The sequence below is a fragment of the Chenopodium quinoa genome, unplaced genomic scaffold (genome assembly GCF_001683475.1).
Source record: "Chenopodium quinoa cultivar QQ74 unplaced genomic scaffold, ASM168347v1, whole genome shotgun sequence".
Taxonomy (NCBI): domain Eukaryota; kingdom Viridiplantae; phylum Streptophyta; class Magnoliopsida; order Caryophyllales; family Amaranthaceae; genus Chenopodium; species Chenopodium quinoa.
Genome location: NW_018743574.1, coordinates 4,168,972 through 4,188,288, shown reverse-complemented (window position 1 = coordinate 4,188,288; position 19,317 = coordinate 4,168,972). Strand labels below are relative to the sequence as shown.

At 35.5% G+C, this 19,317-nt stretch overlaps 3 protein-coding genes across 6 annotated transcripts; all 3 read left to right on the top strand.

Annotated features, from left to right (window-relative positions):
* Nucleotides 1-1,742: 1,742 nt before the first annotated feature.
* Nucleotides 1,743-7,681, top strand: LOC110682166. 4 transcript variants are annotated; one of them, XM_021858423.1, is made up of 7 exons: nucleotides 1,743-2,260; nucleotides 2,513-2,571; nucleotides 2,813-3,014; nucleotides 3,234-3,316; nucleotides 3,900-5,762; nucleotides 5,897-6,065; nucleotides 6,758-7,681. In XM_021858423.1, exons 3-7 carry the CDS (start codon nucleotides 2,942-2,944, stop codon nucleotides 7,387-7,389), a joined length of 2,820 nt encoding a protein of 939 aa, XP_021714115.1. In that variant the 5' UTR covers nucleotides 1,743-2,260; nucleotides 2,513-2,571; nucleotides 2,813-2,941; the 3' UTR covers nucleotides 7,390-7,681. The 4 variants fall into 4 exon arrangements, with proteins under 4 accessions (XP_021714115.1, XP_021714116.1, XP_021714117.1 ...); XM_021858424.1 differs by having other exon boundaries at nucleotides 1,744-2,260; nucleotides 3,903-5,762; XM_021858425.1 differs by lacking the exon at nucleotides 2,813-3,014 and having other exon boundaries at nucleotides 1,745-2,260.
* A 3,641-nt stretch (nucleotides 7,682-11,322) lies between these two features.
* LOC110682165 (WUSCHEL-related homeobox 8-like) lies at nucleotides 11,323-14,971 on the top strand. The gene is made up of 3 exons (XM_021858422.1): nucleotides 11,323-11,821; nucleotides 12,899-13,432; nucleotides 14,437-14,971. The coding sequence occupies exons 1-3, from the start codon at nucleotides 11,581-11,583 to the stop codon at nucleotides 14,520-14,522; spliced, it is 861 nt and encodes a 286-aa protein (XP_021714114.1). The 5' UTR covers nucleotides 11,323-11,580; the 3' UTR covers nucleotides 14,523-14,971.
* Nucleotides 14,972-15,247: 276 nt separating this feature from the next.
* Nucleotides 15,248-18,631, top strand: LOC110682164. The gene is made up of 6 exons (XM_021858421.1): nucleotides 15,248-16,027; nucleotides 16,261-16,449; nucleotides 16,586-16,670; nucleotides 17,025-17,079; nucleotides 17,542-17,680; nucleotides 17,800-18,631. Exons 2-6 carry the CDS (start codon nucleotides 16,270-16,272, stop codon nucleotides 17,902-17,904), a joined length of 564 nt encoding a protein of 187 aa, XP_021714113.1. The 5' UTR covers nucleotides 15,248-16,027; nucleotides 16,261-16,269; the 3' UTR covers nucleotides 17,905-18,631.
* The last annotated feature ends 686 nt before the right edge of the window (nucleotides 18,632-19,317 follow it).

Here is a 19,317-nt window from a genome sequence, read left to right as displayed (position 1 = left end):
TTCAAAATATGCATTGAATTTGGTAACAATTACTGTTCCTAAACCTTGAAATTTTTAAGGTGAATCGGGCCTACAAATTTATGACCAAGGGTTCCTAATATTATACCCACGGTTACAAATTCTAATAAGGAGGCAATAGTTGGTGCAAGTTCTTAAGACTATGTTCTTTTGAGTTTCAGGGTACAGCAGAGCAGGTCAGATTTTAGCAAAGTAGAGCAGGGTCGGGCAGAACTTTCAACACAATACAGAGCAAAACAAGGCAGGATAGGATAGATTTCAGCAGAGCAGATCAGTTCAAAAGAACAGAACCTAAGTCTACTTATAGGCCTTATTTATACCCAGAAACAAAATAGAGGTGCGATTATATGGTGAGTCTGGTGACTAGACCTGGTTATTGGGTGGGTCAGGTCAGGGTCGGTGCGGGTCGGTTGCGGGTCAGGGTCAAAGAGGGTCACATTTTATAGGGTCAATATAGGGTCGGGCCAATGCGGGTCGCGGGATGATAATGGGCGGGCCTACAAAATATCAATTAAAATAAATATTGGATAAAGCCATTATTAAATACATATGAATACAAATTAATCTATACAATTATTTTTACACTGTATTTTCTTTATCAACTAAATTGGAAAAACATGTTGGCCCTATATTGACCCTACCCAATAAGGCAATAAGGGCCCTGTTCATTAATAGCCCTATCCATTAAAAGCCGTATAAACTTGGCCCTGACCCTATTATCATTGGACTACCCTGTCCAATAACCACCTCTACTGGTGACTAATTGTGCAAACTGCTAACTGTAAAGTGCTCCTTATTTAACTAATAATAATTCGTATCTAATTGAAATTTAAGTGAAAGAGTAATGAAATACTACTGGTAGTCCAGTTTACGGCACACACGCTAACATTACAAAAAAGAGTAGCACGTCGTCCATATTCTTTTCTTTCTTTCCAATTCTCTTTCTCTCTCCTCCAATTGTATGACTTCGTGCGTTAAACCAACTGTCTAATTATTAGCTGTATTAATTAATTTAATCTTAAACACCTCTTGTTTAATTAATTTATCAACTACTCTACCCCTTTTTTTTTATTCTTTAATTTAAGTCAAAATATTATTATTGGCTTAATTAAACCAGACAGATTTTCTAGTTCTGTTGAAATTAAGAACTGTAAAAACTGCGGTCAATGGTCAAGGATATATAGCACTGCCATCATTTAATCACATGCATGGACCTTTCTGAGTTGTTGCTCATATCCTCATCACTTCTTCATAATTATGGGTTGTTCAAACTTAAAACCATTTTTTTTTAATTAAAAAAAAAATGATTTCATTACTCATGTACATTACTCATCTCGATTGATCTATGCATTTGAATATAGCCTTAGTTATCGTACTATTAAGGTGCAGGATGACTTAACTTCTGTTTAAATAGTCTAATTAAGTTCAATTGAATTTCAATCAGTAAAATACACATTAAGATCTAAAACAACGACGTATGATAGTATAAGTACAAGTCATTAGTATGAGTAAGCTCAATCTAATTATACTTTGTATTTTTCAAATTTTCAAATTTATGATAGAATTGTAAATCATTAACTTCTCCTTAAAAATGACGTGGCACATGTTTGTTAGCCATTAAATCACATTCATGATACAAACCTCTCTATGTCTATCTCACCTAGGGAAGTAAATATTAGTGGGCCATTTAACAACTACCCATAAAAAACACAGCAAGAGTACTTCTCCTATAACAATAATCAACTTCCTAAAGATGCAAAAAACCCCCCCTTGCCTCCCACATTTTAGCTGGTTGTGGGGTTCTACACCTTCAACCTCACCTTTACTTTTCCACTCTTTAATCCCCACGATAATACACTAATTAAATTATACCCGTACTAATACACGAGATATTAACACTTTTTTAAATATTCGTTTACTCAAACAAAAGAAAAAGCTTACTCTCTCAACCCCGAATAATATATTATTATTACATCATTAATTTTTATTCTCATCATCTTCTTCTACTTCAACGTTATTAACATATTATTATTATTATTGTTATTATTATCATCATTTATTAAATTATTATTACAGTTTCATATCCACCATTACCTGCTTTGAATCTTCAATTCTTCCCCACGATCTCCATTCTTTCTCTCTCTTCATTACTTTCTCTCTCTAAAATTGCTAAACTTCAGCAACATTTTCTGTTGCAGTTTCTCTCTCCTTAACTTCAACACATTTTCCTGTCATTTATTGGGTGCGTTAATTCTCAATTTTGTAATTTGTTGGATTTTATTTCAATATTTTAGTCTTCATCAATTTAGTTGCTAAAGAATCTGTAAACTAACAATTTGGTGATTAATGCATGTTTTAATGATTAATCACATTGATTAAGAGCATAATTAAATTATCTAGTATGGAGTATGATAGTTCAGATTAGTCGATTATGATACTTTTAACAATTTTCTAATTTAAGCTTCTTTTTTTTTTTTTTTTTTCATATCTGCAGTTTGATAAAGTTGCAATTGGAAATCATAATCATCTGGAACAATCTGAACATAAACGAAGGTAATTTTTCCTTTTGCTGGTTAATCAATAAACTTGATTTAATGTTAGACATGAAAGATTATGAGATTTTACAATACTTTTTTTTTTTGGGATTGAGTAATGAGATTATGAATTCATTGAGATATATCGAGTGTGACAATCCTTAATTATGTGGGTTTATATTTAATTTTTGTATATTATATGGTTTTACCAAAAGCATTGAAGCTTATTTGTAATTTTTTGTGTTCATGTTGTTGTATAGATTATATGATTGACTTAAGTGGTATGCTTGAGACATTGAGGAAACGTTTCGATTTTTCGAGGTTTTAATGGGTTGATGAATTGTTAAGATTTTGAGGATTTAATTGGATTTTGATAAACTGGAGGCTGCATGGGAGGATTATTGCACCTTTTTTATTTTCATCAAGGGTCCATGGGAAGGAGGCATAAGAAACAAGGGAGTGGTATGTGTTCAATCTCATCATACACGAAATCGTTGCATTTGTTGTGTACTGGTTTTTGTTTTGATATTGTTACTTGATTATGCATTGAAATTGGCTAGAAATTTAGCTAAATCTAAGAATTAGAAACATGTATATATGGCATTTGTGATCTATGTAATTCTATCAAAACAGAATTGACTGATATTGCATTATTGCTTGTAAATTGGCTTATGTATGTAGCCGATGTAGCAGCTCCTCGCAATAGTTTAGAGATGGCAGCTGAAACTTTGCGGAATCATTATGCTGCCGAAAGCTATGAACAGGTGATTTGCCCTGATTCCTTACAATGTATTGCAATTTTTCTAAGAACGATACATGACCTTTCGAGTAGCTATGTTGCCTGCCAGTTTGGCATAGATTGTCTTTCCTCATCTTAGTTCATGATTCATTAACATGAGAACTTGAAGTTAACTATGATTGCTTGCATTTTAACTTACACATTCTTAAATCTGACCAATTCAGAATGAAGTGTTAATTTAGGGTACTCAGTCAGTTGTAGCCAGATCAGTCGATCACACTTGTTTTGAAGATGATCCTGCCTTCAATTTCTGATGAGTAATGTCCTTTGTTGTCAGTGAGCTTTCATTCCTTATTGAGTGATTACAGCCTACACCGTATTCTATTGTTGTCAGTGGTCTCATTTTACATAGCTCGATGAAGAATCAATCCGGTGCTGTCAGTTTTCTTGGTCTCTTCTCAACCCCATCCAAAAAACAAAGAAAATTCTAGTAGCATATTAGGCAAGAGTATCACATTTTAGTTTTTCACGACCATAATTCAAATGCTCAACTCGCTTATTTTGTTGCTAACTGCATTGGTTCATTTTTCAATACTCATTGAAAACAGCAGGATTTTCCCAAGAGGAGCTACTATCCAACCGATGCCTCAATGAAGAAGTTGATTAGCAAGGACTTATCAAAGCAACAAAGTAATAAACAGAATTCACCAAGTATTGTTGCAAGGCTGATGGGGATGGATCTATTGCCAGTGGATTCCGAGCCTGTAGTTCAACCTCGTCAGGATGAAGAAGACAAGGTCGAATTCATTGACAAAAAAGTCCAGCTCGTAGAAAAGGTATCATCTGTTCGTGCCCCTAAAAAGTCAAAGTCGTCTAGCAAAAAGGAATACCGTTCATATAAAGACACATACTTTAGGTACTGGAGCAGTAGCAAAAATCTTGGAAAGCCACGTCCTCGAATACATCCTCAAGAGAAAGAGCTTCAGAAATTTAAGAAAGACTTTGAAGCCTGGCAGGCATCCAGGTTCCTTGAATGTGCAAGGGTGGTTCAACTCGGCAATATTCCTGAACAGTGGCTTGCACAGTTAGATCTTACGAAGGAAAAGATGTCTATCTATGAAACTTCCAGAAAAGATGCTATGGATAAATCTGGGGAGCACAAGAGGGACGCAATTAGATCAAGGTCTCTACAAGGAGATGATTTTGAGCGTCTTGGATACAAGAAGGATGCATTCCTACCTAAGCACAAGGAATCATATTCTTTCAGTGCATTACGCCCAGGTAGAGACCTTGAGCAGAACTCTTTAAGGGATTCTGATATAGGCTCTGAGAGATGTAGGTCTCTACATAGAGATGATTTTGAGCGCCTTGGATACAAGAAGAATGCATTCTTACCTAAGCACAAGGAATCATATTCTTTCAGTGGAGTACGCTCAGGTAGAGACCTTGAGCAGCTCTCTTTAAGGGATTCTGATATAGACTCGGAGAAATCTTCTGCTCCCTCAAAAATTGTAGTTTTAAAGCCTGGTCCTGATAGCTTTAGTGCCAATGATGAGTCTTGGGTTACTTCTTCTAGCTCAATGGATGATAGAGACTGTATTGAGGATCTTCTCGAGGAAGTGAGGGAAAGGCTGAGATATGAAATGCAGGGTAATGCCTTGAATAAGGGTTCCATGGTTAGAGGAGGTGGGATTGAGACTCCGTTTAAGGAAAAACCAGCATATGAAAGACAAACCTGTCAACCAGTTGCTAAATGTGTGATAGAGAATACCAATGGTGACCTGGGCAGGAAGTTCTTTCGATCAGAATCAGCAAGGTTCTATAAAAATGAAAGTCTGATGAGTGAGCTGGCTCCATCATCGCCAGAGTACATGAACAAAGATACCAAAAAATTCTTGTCAGAGAGACTGAGGAATATCTTGGATAGGGAAAAACACCCAATTCATCATCTCACCTCTGGTGGTTCTCCCAGGGAACCCTTGTTTGACGATGCTAGGGTACGATTAGAGAAAGCAAGGGATATCTTGAATGCTGAACATGGAAAGCACTCTTGGTGTGATGGGAACTATGGTGCAGATACACGAGCTAGGTCCTTCCGGTATGAGCTAAAAGACGATGGGAATACTCAAGAACAGCCATCTCCCAGGAATCTTATCCGATCTTTGTCAGCTCCGGTATCAGGAATGTCATTTGGGAAGCTTCTTCTAGAGGACAGATATGTTTCACCAGGTGCACATATTAAAAGGAAGCACGAGGCCTTTGATAAATTTTCATTTGATAATAAAGACCAAAGGAAAGAAAGGTTTAATTTGCGAGAAAAGGTTTCTAGTCTCAAACATAGCCTGTCTCTTAGAAGGATGTTGTTTAGCAAAAAGCTCGAGTCAATGGATTTCTCTGAGAGCAACGAATTTGATTCAACAAAAGATATAATGAATGGACCCTCAGTTATATCAAGTTTTAATGACAGAAATGTAAGTAAATGTTTTATCCAAATATTGAAGTATTTATTAATGCCTGAATTTTCAGGATTCAGATAAATACCATTTGTAGTGGCTCACCTTGAAAGATCATTAATTCATGTTTGTTTCATCTGCTGTCATTGTAGGACAATTCAACTGAGCTTCCGCCTAGTCCTGCATCCATATGCAGTAGCTATCAAGAAGAATTTTGGAAGCCAATAGACCATACCAGTCCAGCATCAATCTCTGACGTGACCTCAGTAGAAGATCACGGTGTGGGCAATGTTTTTAAAGACATCAGCTCCAATCTTACAGGTTGGAACATACTAAGATACCTTTTATATTTTATAATTATGGTCAATAATTGGGTAGCAAATTACTATGTTCCTGGTTTCTAATACAAAGTACATATGGTTTTTGCTCTTTGAATAAATATATCACATCACTGCTATACAATTTCTTGTCAGTTGTATAGTCAAGTACATCATTGCCTAGTGATTGGTTAATGTTAATATTACCGACACCATAGTCAACGTATATCATTGTATTTTAGCTATATCTGTCAGACTAATGTTTTCATTGTTTTAAGAAGGAAACTATCCTGGTATACCATAGCTGTGTCAAATATGTCTTCATCCACTTCTGGTGTCTTCATTTGGAATTTGATGAGTATATACCAATTTTTTTTCCAATACGATCATATCACTCTTATCATTTGAATCTGCATAGAGGCTTGCCTATTGATTGTCAAATGAATGTCCATGCATAAGTTAATTGATCGTTATTAGCTACCTAGAAATTAATCTAGGAACATTGCTGCTGAAATTTGGAAATGCATTTATGTTTGAACTTAATAGATGAATTGGCCAATAAGCTGTCTGATCAGGAAGTTGTTTGTGCATGCCACTCTCCATTTGTAGACAAATTTTGATATTTGCCATTTGTATTTCATCATCTTAAGAACTCAAATTGATCATCTTTTTTCTTCATCAATTTATGTGCAACAGAGTTGCGAAAGCAGTTGAATCAACTTGATTATGAAGGATCAGAAATCAGTCAAATCACCACTGTTACCGAGGATTCTTCAGAATCAGAGATGATTGAATTGGAAAGTGAAGCAGAAGTCTATATCAAGAACCTACTTGTTGCTTCAGGTTTGTATGATGGATCGTGGGTTAAATCTTTTTCGAGATGGGATCCATATGTGAAGCCCATGGGAAATTGGGTCTTCGAAAAGGTGGAAGAATCATACCAAAAACCAACCAACGAATATGAAGCTGCAAGCTACAATGACAGTAGTTTGGAGCATAAATTATTGTTTGATTTATTGAATGAGGCACTCGCAATTGTACTTGGGCCCCCTAGGACATTGTCCAAGTTTAAGAGGAAGATAACTGAAGTTGCCATGTTGCCCTACCCTCGGGGCAGAAAACTATTGGAGCAGGTATGGGATATGGTATGTGAATTTTTATACCCCTCGAGCTACACATCCTGTTATTCATTCGACGATTTGGTGGCTCATGATTTGAATGTTATGCCTTGGTCTAGTCATTTGGACGAAGAGATGTGTGATATGGGTAAAGAGCTGGAATATCAAATTATAGGGGACCTTGTGGAAGAGCTTCTGATGGATATGTAGTTTTAAATTTTGGTTGTGACGATTGTGTACAGATACCACAGTTTTAACTCGTGGGATAGCGTTGTGTATAAGGGTGAAGTATGGACTCACCAATGCTGTGATCAGTGTTCGTAAATTTACGTATATGTCATACGATGATTGTAGGTGTTCGTGAATAGGTAGGGGATTTAACCAATGACTGTAAATTTTCTCATGTATCACTAATTATTATTTTTTTTCCTGACAAGTTGATATACAATGAAAACAGGAAATGCTGATAATCTGAGTGAAATTCTGAATAATTTGTCCTGTACATTGCTTTATCTTTCTGAAGGATGTGCAAGAACTTTTTCCAGGAAACTTTAACATTTGCTGCTTTGAGAAATTTGCTCTTTTCATACAGTTCACATTTCAGCAACCTGTTCTCACTTTTTTCACTGAAGCAAAACAAAGTAATCACATTTTATCAATACTGTATTAAAATCTGCTATTCTGCCAAAGCTTAACCCAAATCCTGACTACTTGACTTGATGACTTGTCTAAATTGGTCTGATCCACCCAAACTCAACTAAGAAAAATCTGATTAAATTGACTTACCTAGACAAGTTAGCTTCAAATTGCAATACAAACTCGAAATTCAGATTGAAAAAACCAAGCCTAACCTGCTAAAAATATCATTAAATCACACCCGATCTGACCAAACCCGATTGAGATAAAACCAACCATGAATTAAGTTCAACCTTGACCGATTAACCCCGTTTACCCACCTATTGACTTGAAAACCCCTCAATACAGTCTATACAATGCCAATCTCATCAAATTCCATTTGTCATTGGGCCTTATTAAGTCTTACATAAGAAGATGGACCAAATGGCCCACAAACTGATATAAAGACTTGGAAGAGCAAAAGTAAACTGTAAGAAGACACAAAACTTATTGATTGTTTCAATCTTAGATCATATATAATTGGTACAAATTGGTGAACATATACCACAAACAAAGTTAATTTATCCTAGTCACATTAAAAATGAATGGACCTAACCAAATAAGATAACCAAAGACTAGCTTATTGTGTGTTAGTGACATAAGAGGTTGGTAAAGAGGACCATCAAAAAAATAAGAAGACTTGATCGAGCTCATGAATAGAGTTGCCTTTATCTGCAGGCAACTCATCATTTTTTTGGGCGGCCGAAGGTTGGTTTACCTATTTCTCTATTAGACTTTTTTTTTAGGGGTCTAACTTTGTAGACTTGAGCAATAAACGCATTAAATGATGCTCCATCCAACAAATAAAGAAATTTCATCTTTTTTTTTTCTTGTAGCAATTACAAATTGCAAAGCGTAAACTTATTTATTTATTTTAATCTGTAAGGTACACGGGAAGGGCCCCCACCCTATCATAGGAATGGGAGGATGAGGAGTCGAACACCCAACCACTTGGAGGGGGGGGGGGGGAGATGGAGAGACTAAGGACTAACCATCCTTCCATCTCCTACATCCTCGTGTAAATTTGGTATGTACATTAGAAAAACATTTTTTTTTTTAAGTTGGATGTTGTATCACTCACATGGCTCTTTTATATACATAACTTATTTAAAGGTACTTGTATAATAATTTTGTATGTACAACCAACTGTACCTTAAGTATGATATCCCATACAATTAAAGTTATTTCTTTGTCCATGTACAACAGTACAAGGTACAACCAGTTATATGATGAAATCTCACGTAAAGTTATAATGCACAAATGGGATGATTGTAAAGATCGTGCACATATAATCTCTTTTAGTTGGGTAGCCTATTGAAACATCAGGAATAATAATCACTGAAATTTCTTAAACCCCAGCTAATTTGGCATTGACAGTATAAATTGCAGATGATAGTATCCCTTAGAAGTAAAGATATGAAAAGGTTGGCCTTGGGCCTGTTCAAGGGAAGTCTAGAGACCCGAAAAACAATAGGTCAAGTTAAGACCCAACATTTCACTTTCAAGGGCTCTACTTTAAGGGACTCATGAAGTGGATAACAAATAATAATTCCACATTACTAGCTTTTTTAAACTTTGGTATAGCTAACTTTAATCCATCAGTCAACTTTGCAAAAAGAGGAGGATATATTTTTCTTACATATACTTTGTCATCCTCACATTCCTCATATCATGATGTATTATACTACCTGTATCTTACATTAGTTTATGTTTCATTTTGGTCAGCATGTTGCCGCTCTAAACATGTAAATTAAATTCTTTGTTGTTTCCGAGTATATCTTGACTACGTTTCATCTTAACTAGGGTACACCTTATTTTTTGAGCAGCGAGACTACATAAGCATAATAATTGTTGAAGAGGGCTAATTGATTTAAGATATATTTTAATCCATATAGTAGTCAAACACGTTACACGTGTGGCACAAACGCGACCCTACACTGCTGCACAGTGCCTAATTGAATAATAGACTATACGCCACCCTAGCTGCAGTGTTCGAATTGTAAAATAATAGTAGAACATGCGCCCCCATTTAAGTCCAAAACTGATTGTAAACCATAAAAATTCAAACCTGCAATATATAATTAAAGAGGTAGAAAAATATACGGGAACAATTATTTTATTGATAATTTGTGGGTTACAACTCTCAAAGATCTCTTGATTCCTCTCTTATCAACCTACAATGTTTGGTAGTAGGGAGGAGATAGGGTCTTTGTGACTTATTCCATCTGAACATCATTAAACCTAGAAACGACGACTGGGAGGAGATGGGGTCTTTGTGACTTATTCTATCTGAGCCTACTTAAACTCTAGATTCGACCCTCTTTATATAGAGTGTCGTAGAGTAAAAGATAATAATCTATGAGATTCTGAAGATAAATATCTTATAATTTTTTTATATTATCTCCTTATTTACATATATCTGACACCTAATAATTAACAAAATTTCGGTGTCAACACCGATTACAACATGTTTTGTAATTTAAGTAGTCGAGAGATTGGGTTACATAATTGCTAATTGCTATTATTATTAACTACTTGGTATGTTTTTTATAGTCCTATAAAAACATGTATGATCAGGTTTATTCGGCCAAATAACAATTGGCGTACGGCGGAGGATTGGAGAAGCACATGATTTGTCGGTTTACTGCGAACACTTCGAAAATAACCTTAACATTAAAACAAATATTTTATGGGCATAATAACTAACAAGGCTATAGTTTTGTAGTTGGAATATTCTATCTTCATGTCAAAATTATGTTTAATGTTTGATTAGTAGACTGATGTGTTGGGTGCATTGTATCAGGAACGTGTGTGCGTATTGGAACAGTAAGTCAAGAATACTATTATGTTGGCCGATTTAACATGATTAAAATCTCATACGAGTTTCACAAACTATAACTTACTACGCGCAATAAGTATTAGATACACAATAATTACTCAGTACGAAGTACCTTTCTGTTATACTTGATTATTTTGAAAACTTAAAACCATAACGAATGCTGGACAATTGGATATAGACAAACGATTGAAAGTAAACCATGCACCAAAATCATTTTTTTTTGTTAGGAAAACAATTGCACTACAAGAAAAGGTGATTGCTTGAGTAATTCAACCGATAATAGTCTTTATTATGTACTCGATTGGAGAATCAAATATGTCAAATTCAATTCTTGATCTAAATACAACGATCGCAAGTCTAAAATAACTAACGTCCGCAAAATAATTTACTAAATTACACATATGATGATACAGATACACACGCAATATTGAATACAATAATTGGATACACGCAATATTGAATAAAATAATTCGGATACAAATCAGTATTGTCAAGCCCATTCGAGAAGAACAAAATCTCTCGAGAAACGGACAAAAGCTGCACCCTGACCTCGATGCCCGTTTTAAGTTAACCACATGCGAACACGATCCCTCATTCTCATAAAAAATTTACATCCTCTCCTCTTCTTCTACCACTATATAGTGTGTATTGTGTAATACGCAGCAAACCCAGAAAAAGTAGAAATGTACAAAGTATAAACAAATTCCAAATCTTTTCTTTCTTTATTTAATAATCCCCTTTAAAAATAATTCTAAATCCCCCCTTTTTTCTCCTCTTTCCTTTTTGTCTTTTTTTGAGGAGAGAGAAAAGAAAACGAGTTTTTCCCAATTCAACTCGTCTTCCTCCTACCACTGCTACTACTCTTACTGGAAAATTGTGTGAAGAAAATGATGGATCCCCAGCAAATTCCGCCGCAATTGCCGCCACACGACGCCGGAAATGGGTTGATGAATGGCGGAGTTGACGGAAATGCGAGTAATAATGGTGGGATTAATGGGGTTTTGTATGTCAAAGTAATGACTGATGAACAGCTTGAAATTCTTCGGACTCAAATTGCGGTTTATGCTACAATTTGTGAGCAGCTTGTTGATATGCATAAAGCCATTACTGCGCAACAAGATCTTGCTGGTTTTTCTCTCTCTTCATTCTGTTTTTATTTCAGAATTTCATCTTTTTTTACTTCATTTATTGAACTGGGTATTTTTTTATATTTAATTTTATTGATTATCTGCTGCAAATTCTGGGTTTTTGACTTTTTATTTTTCTGGGTTTTTAATTTCATTGGGTTATGAGTCTGGCAATATGCATTTTTAGAGTATTTGTTTATAGATCAAGTCTTAATTTTGGAATTTTCTGCTGTAATTTTATACTCTAGTAATTTGGTTAGGTGTTATTCTTGTCAGTTGTCAGTGAAAAGTAGGAATTGATCATGTTAAACTTCTTGTTTTCACCTTCTTTTCATGTGATCTTTGTACTCCATCTTGTAATATCCTCCTTCTAGAATTAACAGTTACATTGATATGGTAATTAATTTGATTTAGTAATGTGACGACTATATAGCGATGAGTGACGTTGTAGTTTGACAAGGAGAGTGTGAATTAGGTGTGGGAATGTTTTACTTGTTCAGAGATTGTGTACATGTGATAAATGTTATGGTATGTTTGTACTTTGTTAATTGAATTAAATTGGCACAATTGTCAAGGTAGATCATCATTGATTAAGTATACTCTAGTCCATGCCTATTTTTGGATTCTGGTCTTTGTGTGCATTAATTATGAACTGGTAGATCTTTAAAAGCTGGTCCATTTGTCCAAATTAACAACTTTTTGAGATTTCAAGTAAAATTAATTCAGACCAGGTTTCCATTGATGGTGTATCAAGTTATAAGCTACTTGTATAAAGTAAAGACAGGAAATACAATCTAAATGTTTTTTCAAAATAATTATCAAACAATGTTCTTCATATGTCAATTGGATCAGTTTGGATTGTCATGATATGATATCTATCATGTGTGATCGATATTGTAAAATGTACTAGTACCATTAAGTCCTTCAATTGAGAAATCATGTCTGTTGAGAAATCATATCATGTGTGATCGATATTGTAAAATGTACTTGTACCAAGGTTGGTTGAGTTGCTGGTTTGGATGATTGTGTCCTTAATTACATAGCTTCATGATACATTTTTTGTTTATATATAATACAGGAGTTAGGCTAGGAAATATGTACTGTGATCCATTGGTCACAGCTATGGGACACAAAATTACTGCTAGGCAACGATGGACTCCAACACCGGTGCAACTCCAGATCCTTGAGCGCATCTTTGACCAAGGCACAGGAACTCCAAGCAAACAGAAGATCAAAGAAATTACTATTGAATTGTCTCAGCATGGACAAATCTCTGAAACAAATGTCTATAATTGGTTCCAAAACAGGCGTGCTAGATCAAAAAGAAAGCAGTTAAACAATAATGCACAAAACAATGCTGAATCAGAGGTGGAGACAGATGCAGAATCACCCAAAGACAAAAAGACAAAGCCTGAGGATTTCCAATCTCAGCCTAACTCGATGCTGAGGACTGATGATTCTTGTTTTCAGAATCAGGAGATGAGTTCTAGTATGCACACAATCGATTCACAGTCGGGCAAAATGGATTCTGTGTTTGCTTCTGATGGCAGCTCAAAATCGAGCCAGAGTCTCAGCCACCTAGGATTTTATGAAAGCATTATGCATAATCCAAGTATGTAGTTACATGAATGCTATATGCCTATATATGTTCAATAAGTTCTTTCCCCAACCCCACCCTCTGCTTGTTTATAAAATTCACTTTTTTGCTCCTTTTTGTTGTTTATAATTATATACTGTATATATATATATATATATATATATATATATATATATATAAAAGAGCTTATGTTGGCCAAGTATATTACTGTAATGCTTTTCTTTTGTTTAAGATGATGTGAATTGTCCGTTCTGTTATCTTACTTGAGATTTCAAGAAGTAGAATTGGGAAAAATTTAGTCGTGCCATACATTTAAGCAATGATCTTGAGTCACAGCTTTCACCTTGTGCTTCAGTCTTTCTATTGTGTTTAGGATTATTGTATATTTGGCATTGGGTTGTTGAGAATTATTTTTTCCCTGTCTTAATTTTCTTTTAAACCAAACTGTTACTTCCCCTTAATAAATTCCTTTTGAGTTTTGACTATACTTCAATTTTGCTTCTCTTGTTAATTTTTTTGTTTATTTCAGAAATTTGACCACAGCTAACAGCTGCTTCTACAAGGAAAGCTGAGACAAATATTTTTGTGTCTGCTTCTTTCCCTGGCAGTTTATTGTTGCTTAGTCATATCATGCTCTTTTTTTAATTGGCTAAAAATTCCAATAGCTCTTCATATATTTGAATGGGGATAGTACTTTGTGTCCTATTCATCGTCTGTCTGAAAGAAGATAGAATTCTGATGTTGAAACGACAGGGTATATTGGTATAACTTCAGCGGAAAATTGGAGAGTCTAATATTTTGGCCTTTTAAAACAATCTTGGCTCTAGTAATCCAGTTTGCTGCTATTGCTTGTGCCTTCACTGTTGAGTTTTCATTTGAGCTCGTGTATGAGAACTTTTGGTGGCAAATGCTTACATTGTTGATATGCTTGAATTTTAAGGAATTTTTTGCTATTAGTTTTGAGTTATGACAAAGTACTTATAAAAACTTTTTATGGGTTCCTGTTTTTGTAAATGCAGGAATTGATGACTTGATCGGTAAGATTGAAGTGCCCGGTAGTTATAACTCTTATCAGTCAACAGAGGACTACAGCATGACTGGCTGACTTTTATCCTTCGTCCTTGTGCTATAATATACCAGAGTATTTAATTTTCATGGAAAAAACCATGTTTGCAGTTTGAAGCCAAGCCGGGTCTCTAGCCGAGATTACTGAGCTAGGTAGCAGTAGTGACACCCCTCAGAAAGTAATTGGAACCTTTGGAGTTTGGAACAACGCCCTGATAGTTCACGGTTGCTCTTCTGAAGTCTAATGATACAGCTGATCAAACTTTGTGTGTGAATTTGTTTATGGATTTAATTTCAGTATTTGAAGTCTGATATATTAGAAGTGTATATTTCCTTGGCTGATTCATGAGAATCATGACAACTTTTTTGTTTTATAGAACTCCCCGCTAACCGGAGAAGTGGAGAGTGGTGTGGCTTGTGTCTATCTTATATATTTGTACTCCATGTGCTGGTTTTTAATGCAATGGATTTGCACTGTTTCTTCCCAAATCATTTTCTTATATGTTGTTTTTTCATACACAGTTTTTAGGACTGCGGTTTCTTGTAAATCATTATATGGGTATGTAATTAACTAATTACAGAAGGATACTACTTTGTGGACTCTGGTGGCGCCACAAGTTATTACATTCACCCTTCATTGACACACTTCTCTATGACTATTGATCACATAAGGGTCTATGGAGGTCTTGAGTTAACGGAGACTGTACATAACTTGCGTTATTGATAGTTAAGTGACAATTTTGGTGGTTGAAATCATCCACTTTACCTCTTAACTATCAATTTAGTCGATTACATACATGTTTCTTTTCAATAACTCAATGTCACCCCTTGTGACTTTCTGTAATTGACTAGTGACCCCGTGTAGTTCCAAGCAACGTCACATGAACCCATAATTCACTCCTATCATAATTTGAGGTTTCAACAATAGATATCAAAATCTTCATAAATAGTTCAATTTCGTGATTAGCCTTAAATTTAGTGTCCAAAGAACACTTTTAAACTCGATTAAGTTACACATTAAGTGCTTGGAACCATCTCATTCATGAAAAAAAAACAAAAAAAACAAAACCATCTTTTTGCACCTACTGAGAGCCTAGAGGATGTAATATTAAGGCTGACAATCCCTGACCCGACACGATAATTCGACCTGAACCTGACCTGAAGTTATTTAGAGTAACTCGAACGACTCGAATTCAACATGATTTGATCCAAATTTCATATTTCGTATTAATATTAGTTTTACATTATTTTTAATAGTTTTTAAACACAAGCCGACCTAAAATCTGACCCCGAACTCGACCGCGAGGAGCAGCTAACTTGAATTGTCACCCCTAATCTAAGAGGGTAAAAAGAAAAGGTGTATGTCAAGTATCAAGTGTGATTCTCCAAAGTAGGTAGTAACGCGGTTACGCCAACGGTGGCTCTCGGTGGTGCCGTCGTCCGCAGATCTACTCAGGCACTTCCGCCTCTCCATTGGCTTCTTCATTGTCAAGATTTGTTGACAGAAAACTGATTCTCTAATCTCCGCCGAATTTCAACCTCTAGGTATCACATTCATTACTCAATTTTTTTATTCTAATTTTCATTTGATTCATTTCAATATCAATTGATGTATGAATCCAGAAATCAACAAAATTAGGTCGAAATTTTCATACTAATCGAGCTATTTAATTGACTCATAATCAATTAGATTGATAGATTAATCGATTTCGCGGTGTTCAGATTTTGAATTTGCTGAGTTTCCGGAATAAATTGATGAAGTGTTGAATAATTTACAGATTTTTGCAATGGCTGAGAAACGCATTGTCAATTCAAAATACATGTACATTCATGAGGCTGGAAAATGGCCTTCACAAACAATTGATGTTCATCATGTAATTATCAGGAAAAATCGTCGATGGATTATGCTTGCTTGCTTCTCAGCTGTTGTTTTACTGTTAAATGCCTTGTATCTTATACTAGCACAGGTATGATGCTGTATTTTTCGAGCTACGTCGCTTCGTGTTTCTTTAATTGTCAACTTGTTGTGCAATTTTTAGTCTATGTTGGACTAAGATTGGATTGTAATTAAAGATTTTGAATTGATTTCCGGTTTTGTTGCAGGATATGCTTGTTTCTGTTCTTCTATTGTACTTGATTACTGGTGTGGTCGTATTCAGATTATTGCGTAAGAATATTGTTGAGAAAGGTGAGGGAACTGAGGATGCACTCGATTTTTGTTCTTTTGGTTGCTTTCTGTGAATTGCACCCTTAGATTGCATTATCCCATATGGGATTGATATATTTGCTCGAAATACTAGACGAGTTTCATTTATTGAAGCGAATTGACATATTGACAGGAGTAGTATAAGTTTTGTTGTTCTGCTTCTTTGAAATGCTGCATGTTACTTGTGTTGGGTATGTGAATCCTGCAAAGAAAATAATGTTGTTTTAGAGAATGCTGCTTCTATCTGATGTCTGAAGTTCTGGAAGGACATTTTCCGTAATTTACAGGTTCTTAAAGATTAACTTTTCTTCTAACTTCCATCTTCTTATGTGGCAGAGTCTGTCGTGATCATTCCATCATTTGGAGTCCAACTTGAAACCCATTATAGAAGGTACTTTCCTGACTTAACACAGATTATATGAAGTTGTGTAATCAACATTATGTTAAGAGGATGAGGTCTTGAAAAAGTCTAGAATATAATCTTTAATTTGATGAAATTCATACAGGATAATCAAGTTCACACAGTATGTAGACTGAAATTATGTTGGATCATATTTTATTTTCCTGTAATTGGACAATACTTTGCATGGTAATGACTAGTGAGACAGTATAAGCTTGGTCCGCTTAGCAGAGGGCAAATAAATGAAAAAGGTTGCAATGTGCAGATTAGACTAGATTTCTACCTAAATCTGTATTTTGAAATTAGACGTAATACTGATGAAATTACTTATTACATCGCATTATCTTGTGCTGTAGCTGTTAACATTTTTGGCTGAATCTTATGTAGCTTGAACTTTACTTCTTTTGTTTTTTATCTGTCTTCATATTTTTTTTTTCCTGTTTTTGCTCATAGTGGGAGAGCTGTCCGTTGCTTTGTCCCCATTGACAAGATATTGAAGCCTATTCTGAATGAATGTGTGACTCCAGTGACATGTTATTGGAGCTTGGCATTACTTTTACGTGAAGAAGATGAATTGATGTTAGTCTTTAAGGTATGCTATATCTGGCCTCTCGCTCATTCTTTAGCTTTAGTGATGGAAAATCTCTGAATACTATCTGTGCATGTAGTATTGTTTCTTGAGTGCCACTTATTGTTGCTCTACTTTGCCAGACATTGCAACCCCCGCTTAAGATGTTGCTGCCAATTTGGAAGGCGCTTTGTGCTGCTTCAGATTCCAGTGACCGTTTAGGGACAAAATCAGACTCCCAGGGCTGAATTTTTTGTAAGGTTTGAAATGTGAAATCATATAGGTCTTTGTGTGCCAATGAATTCTACAATCTAAGGCTACATAGGTTGTGGAGCCACAGGGGAGGGTGTCAGGCTGTTGGGGAACCCTTGATGAACCATTGAATGGGATCCCTATCAAAGTGCCATAGAGTTAGCAGATGGGAGACTGCTCCCCTCTCCATTTTGCCATTTCCTCTGGAAATCTTGACTAAGAAACCTTTGGGAGCCGTTTCCAGTTTCACAAGAGTATCTTAAGCTTTGTAAAGGAAATCACACCCAACCGTTAGCTGCCTATGGAGAGTTCAAATGACACCCAGATCGAGTTCAAATGACACCCAGATCGATTCAAACGAAGTTGATTTCAGGCTGTTGAGTTTTGTTTTGATGCTACATCTTGAGGTGCTTAGCAGTTTATTTTTAGGATGACTAGATGAGCAGCTTAGTCATATGTTCTTTGAATAGTCAATCTATTCTTTTATATCAAGAGCGATGCTCCCTTATTTAATTAGGCGTTGAAGGTTGTAGTATATACTATATAGATTAAGAAGTTTTTCATTCCGTATGCTTAGAATTAGAGGAGGTTGGTTAATTAATCTTTTTGTTTCAGCTTTTCATTAGTAACATAAATGGCAAAAAACATGGATGCACAGATATTATGCAAATTTGTACTTCGTACTTGATACTGTGGAATAATTGATTACTTTCTAAGATTGAACAAATGCTGCATTTTTTGCTTAATTAATCTTTTGTCATCACTCCAAAAACTAACAAGATCTTAAATAAATAAATAAATAAAATGGGTGGAAATAAAAAGTTATTTTATTCAACCTTAAAAAGAGAAGAAGGTGCAAATGTGCAATTAGTAGAGATGTCAATTCGGGTAAACGGGTTGGGTTTGGGTCGGGTCGGGTCACTTTAGATTAATTCCACAACCTATGCATGTCGGTTTTGGGTTGACTCATGCTTGAGTCGGGTCATACTTCTTGTCGGGTTTGGGTCGGGTTTAGGTTGGGTTAATAACAGGCCGGGTTACATTCGGGTCGGGTGATCAATAGGTCGGGCTTAATTTGGGTTCTCACGGGTTAAAACGGGTTAGGGTAGTTCTCGGGTTCAAGTCGGGTTCGGTTTAAATCAATAATTTGCGGGTTAGAATCAGGTCAGGTCATTCCCGGGTTTGAGTCGGGTTCGGTTCAAGTCAATAACTTGCGAATTATAATCAGGTCGAGTCATTTTCAAGTCGGTTCATTCTCGAGTTCAAGTCAGGTTCGGTTCAAGTCAATAATTTGCGGGTTATAATCAGATTGGGTCATTTTCAAGCCGGGTCATTCTCAAATTCAAGCCGGGTTATGTTTAAGTCAATAATTTGCAGGTTACAATCAGGTCAGGTCATTTCCAAGTCAG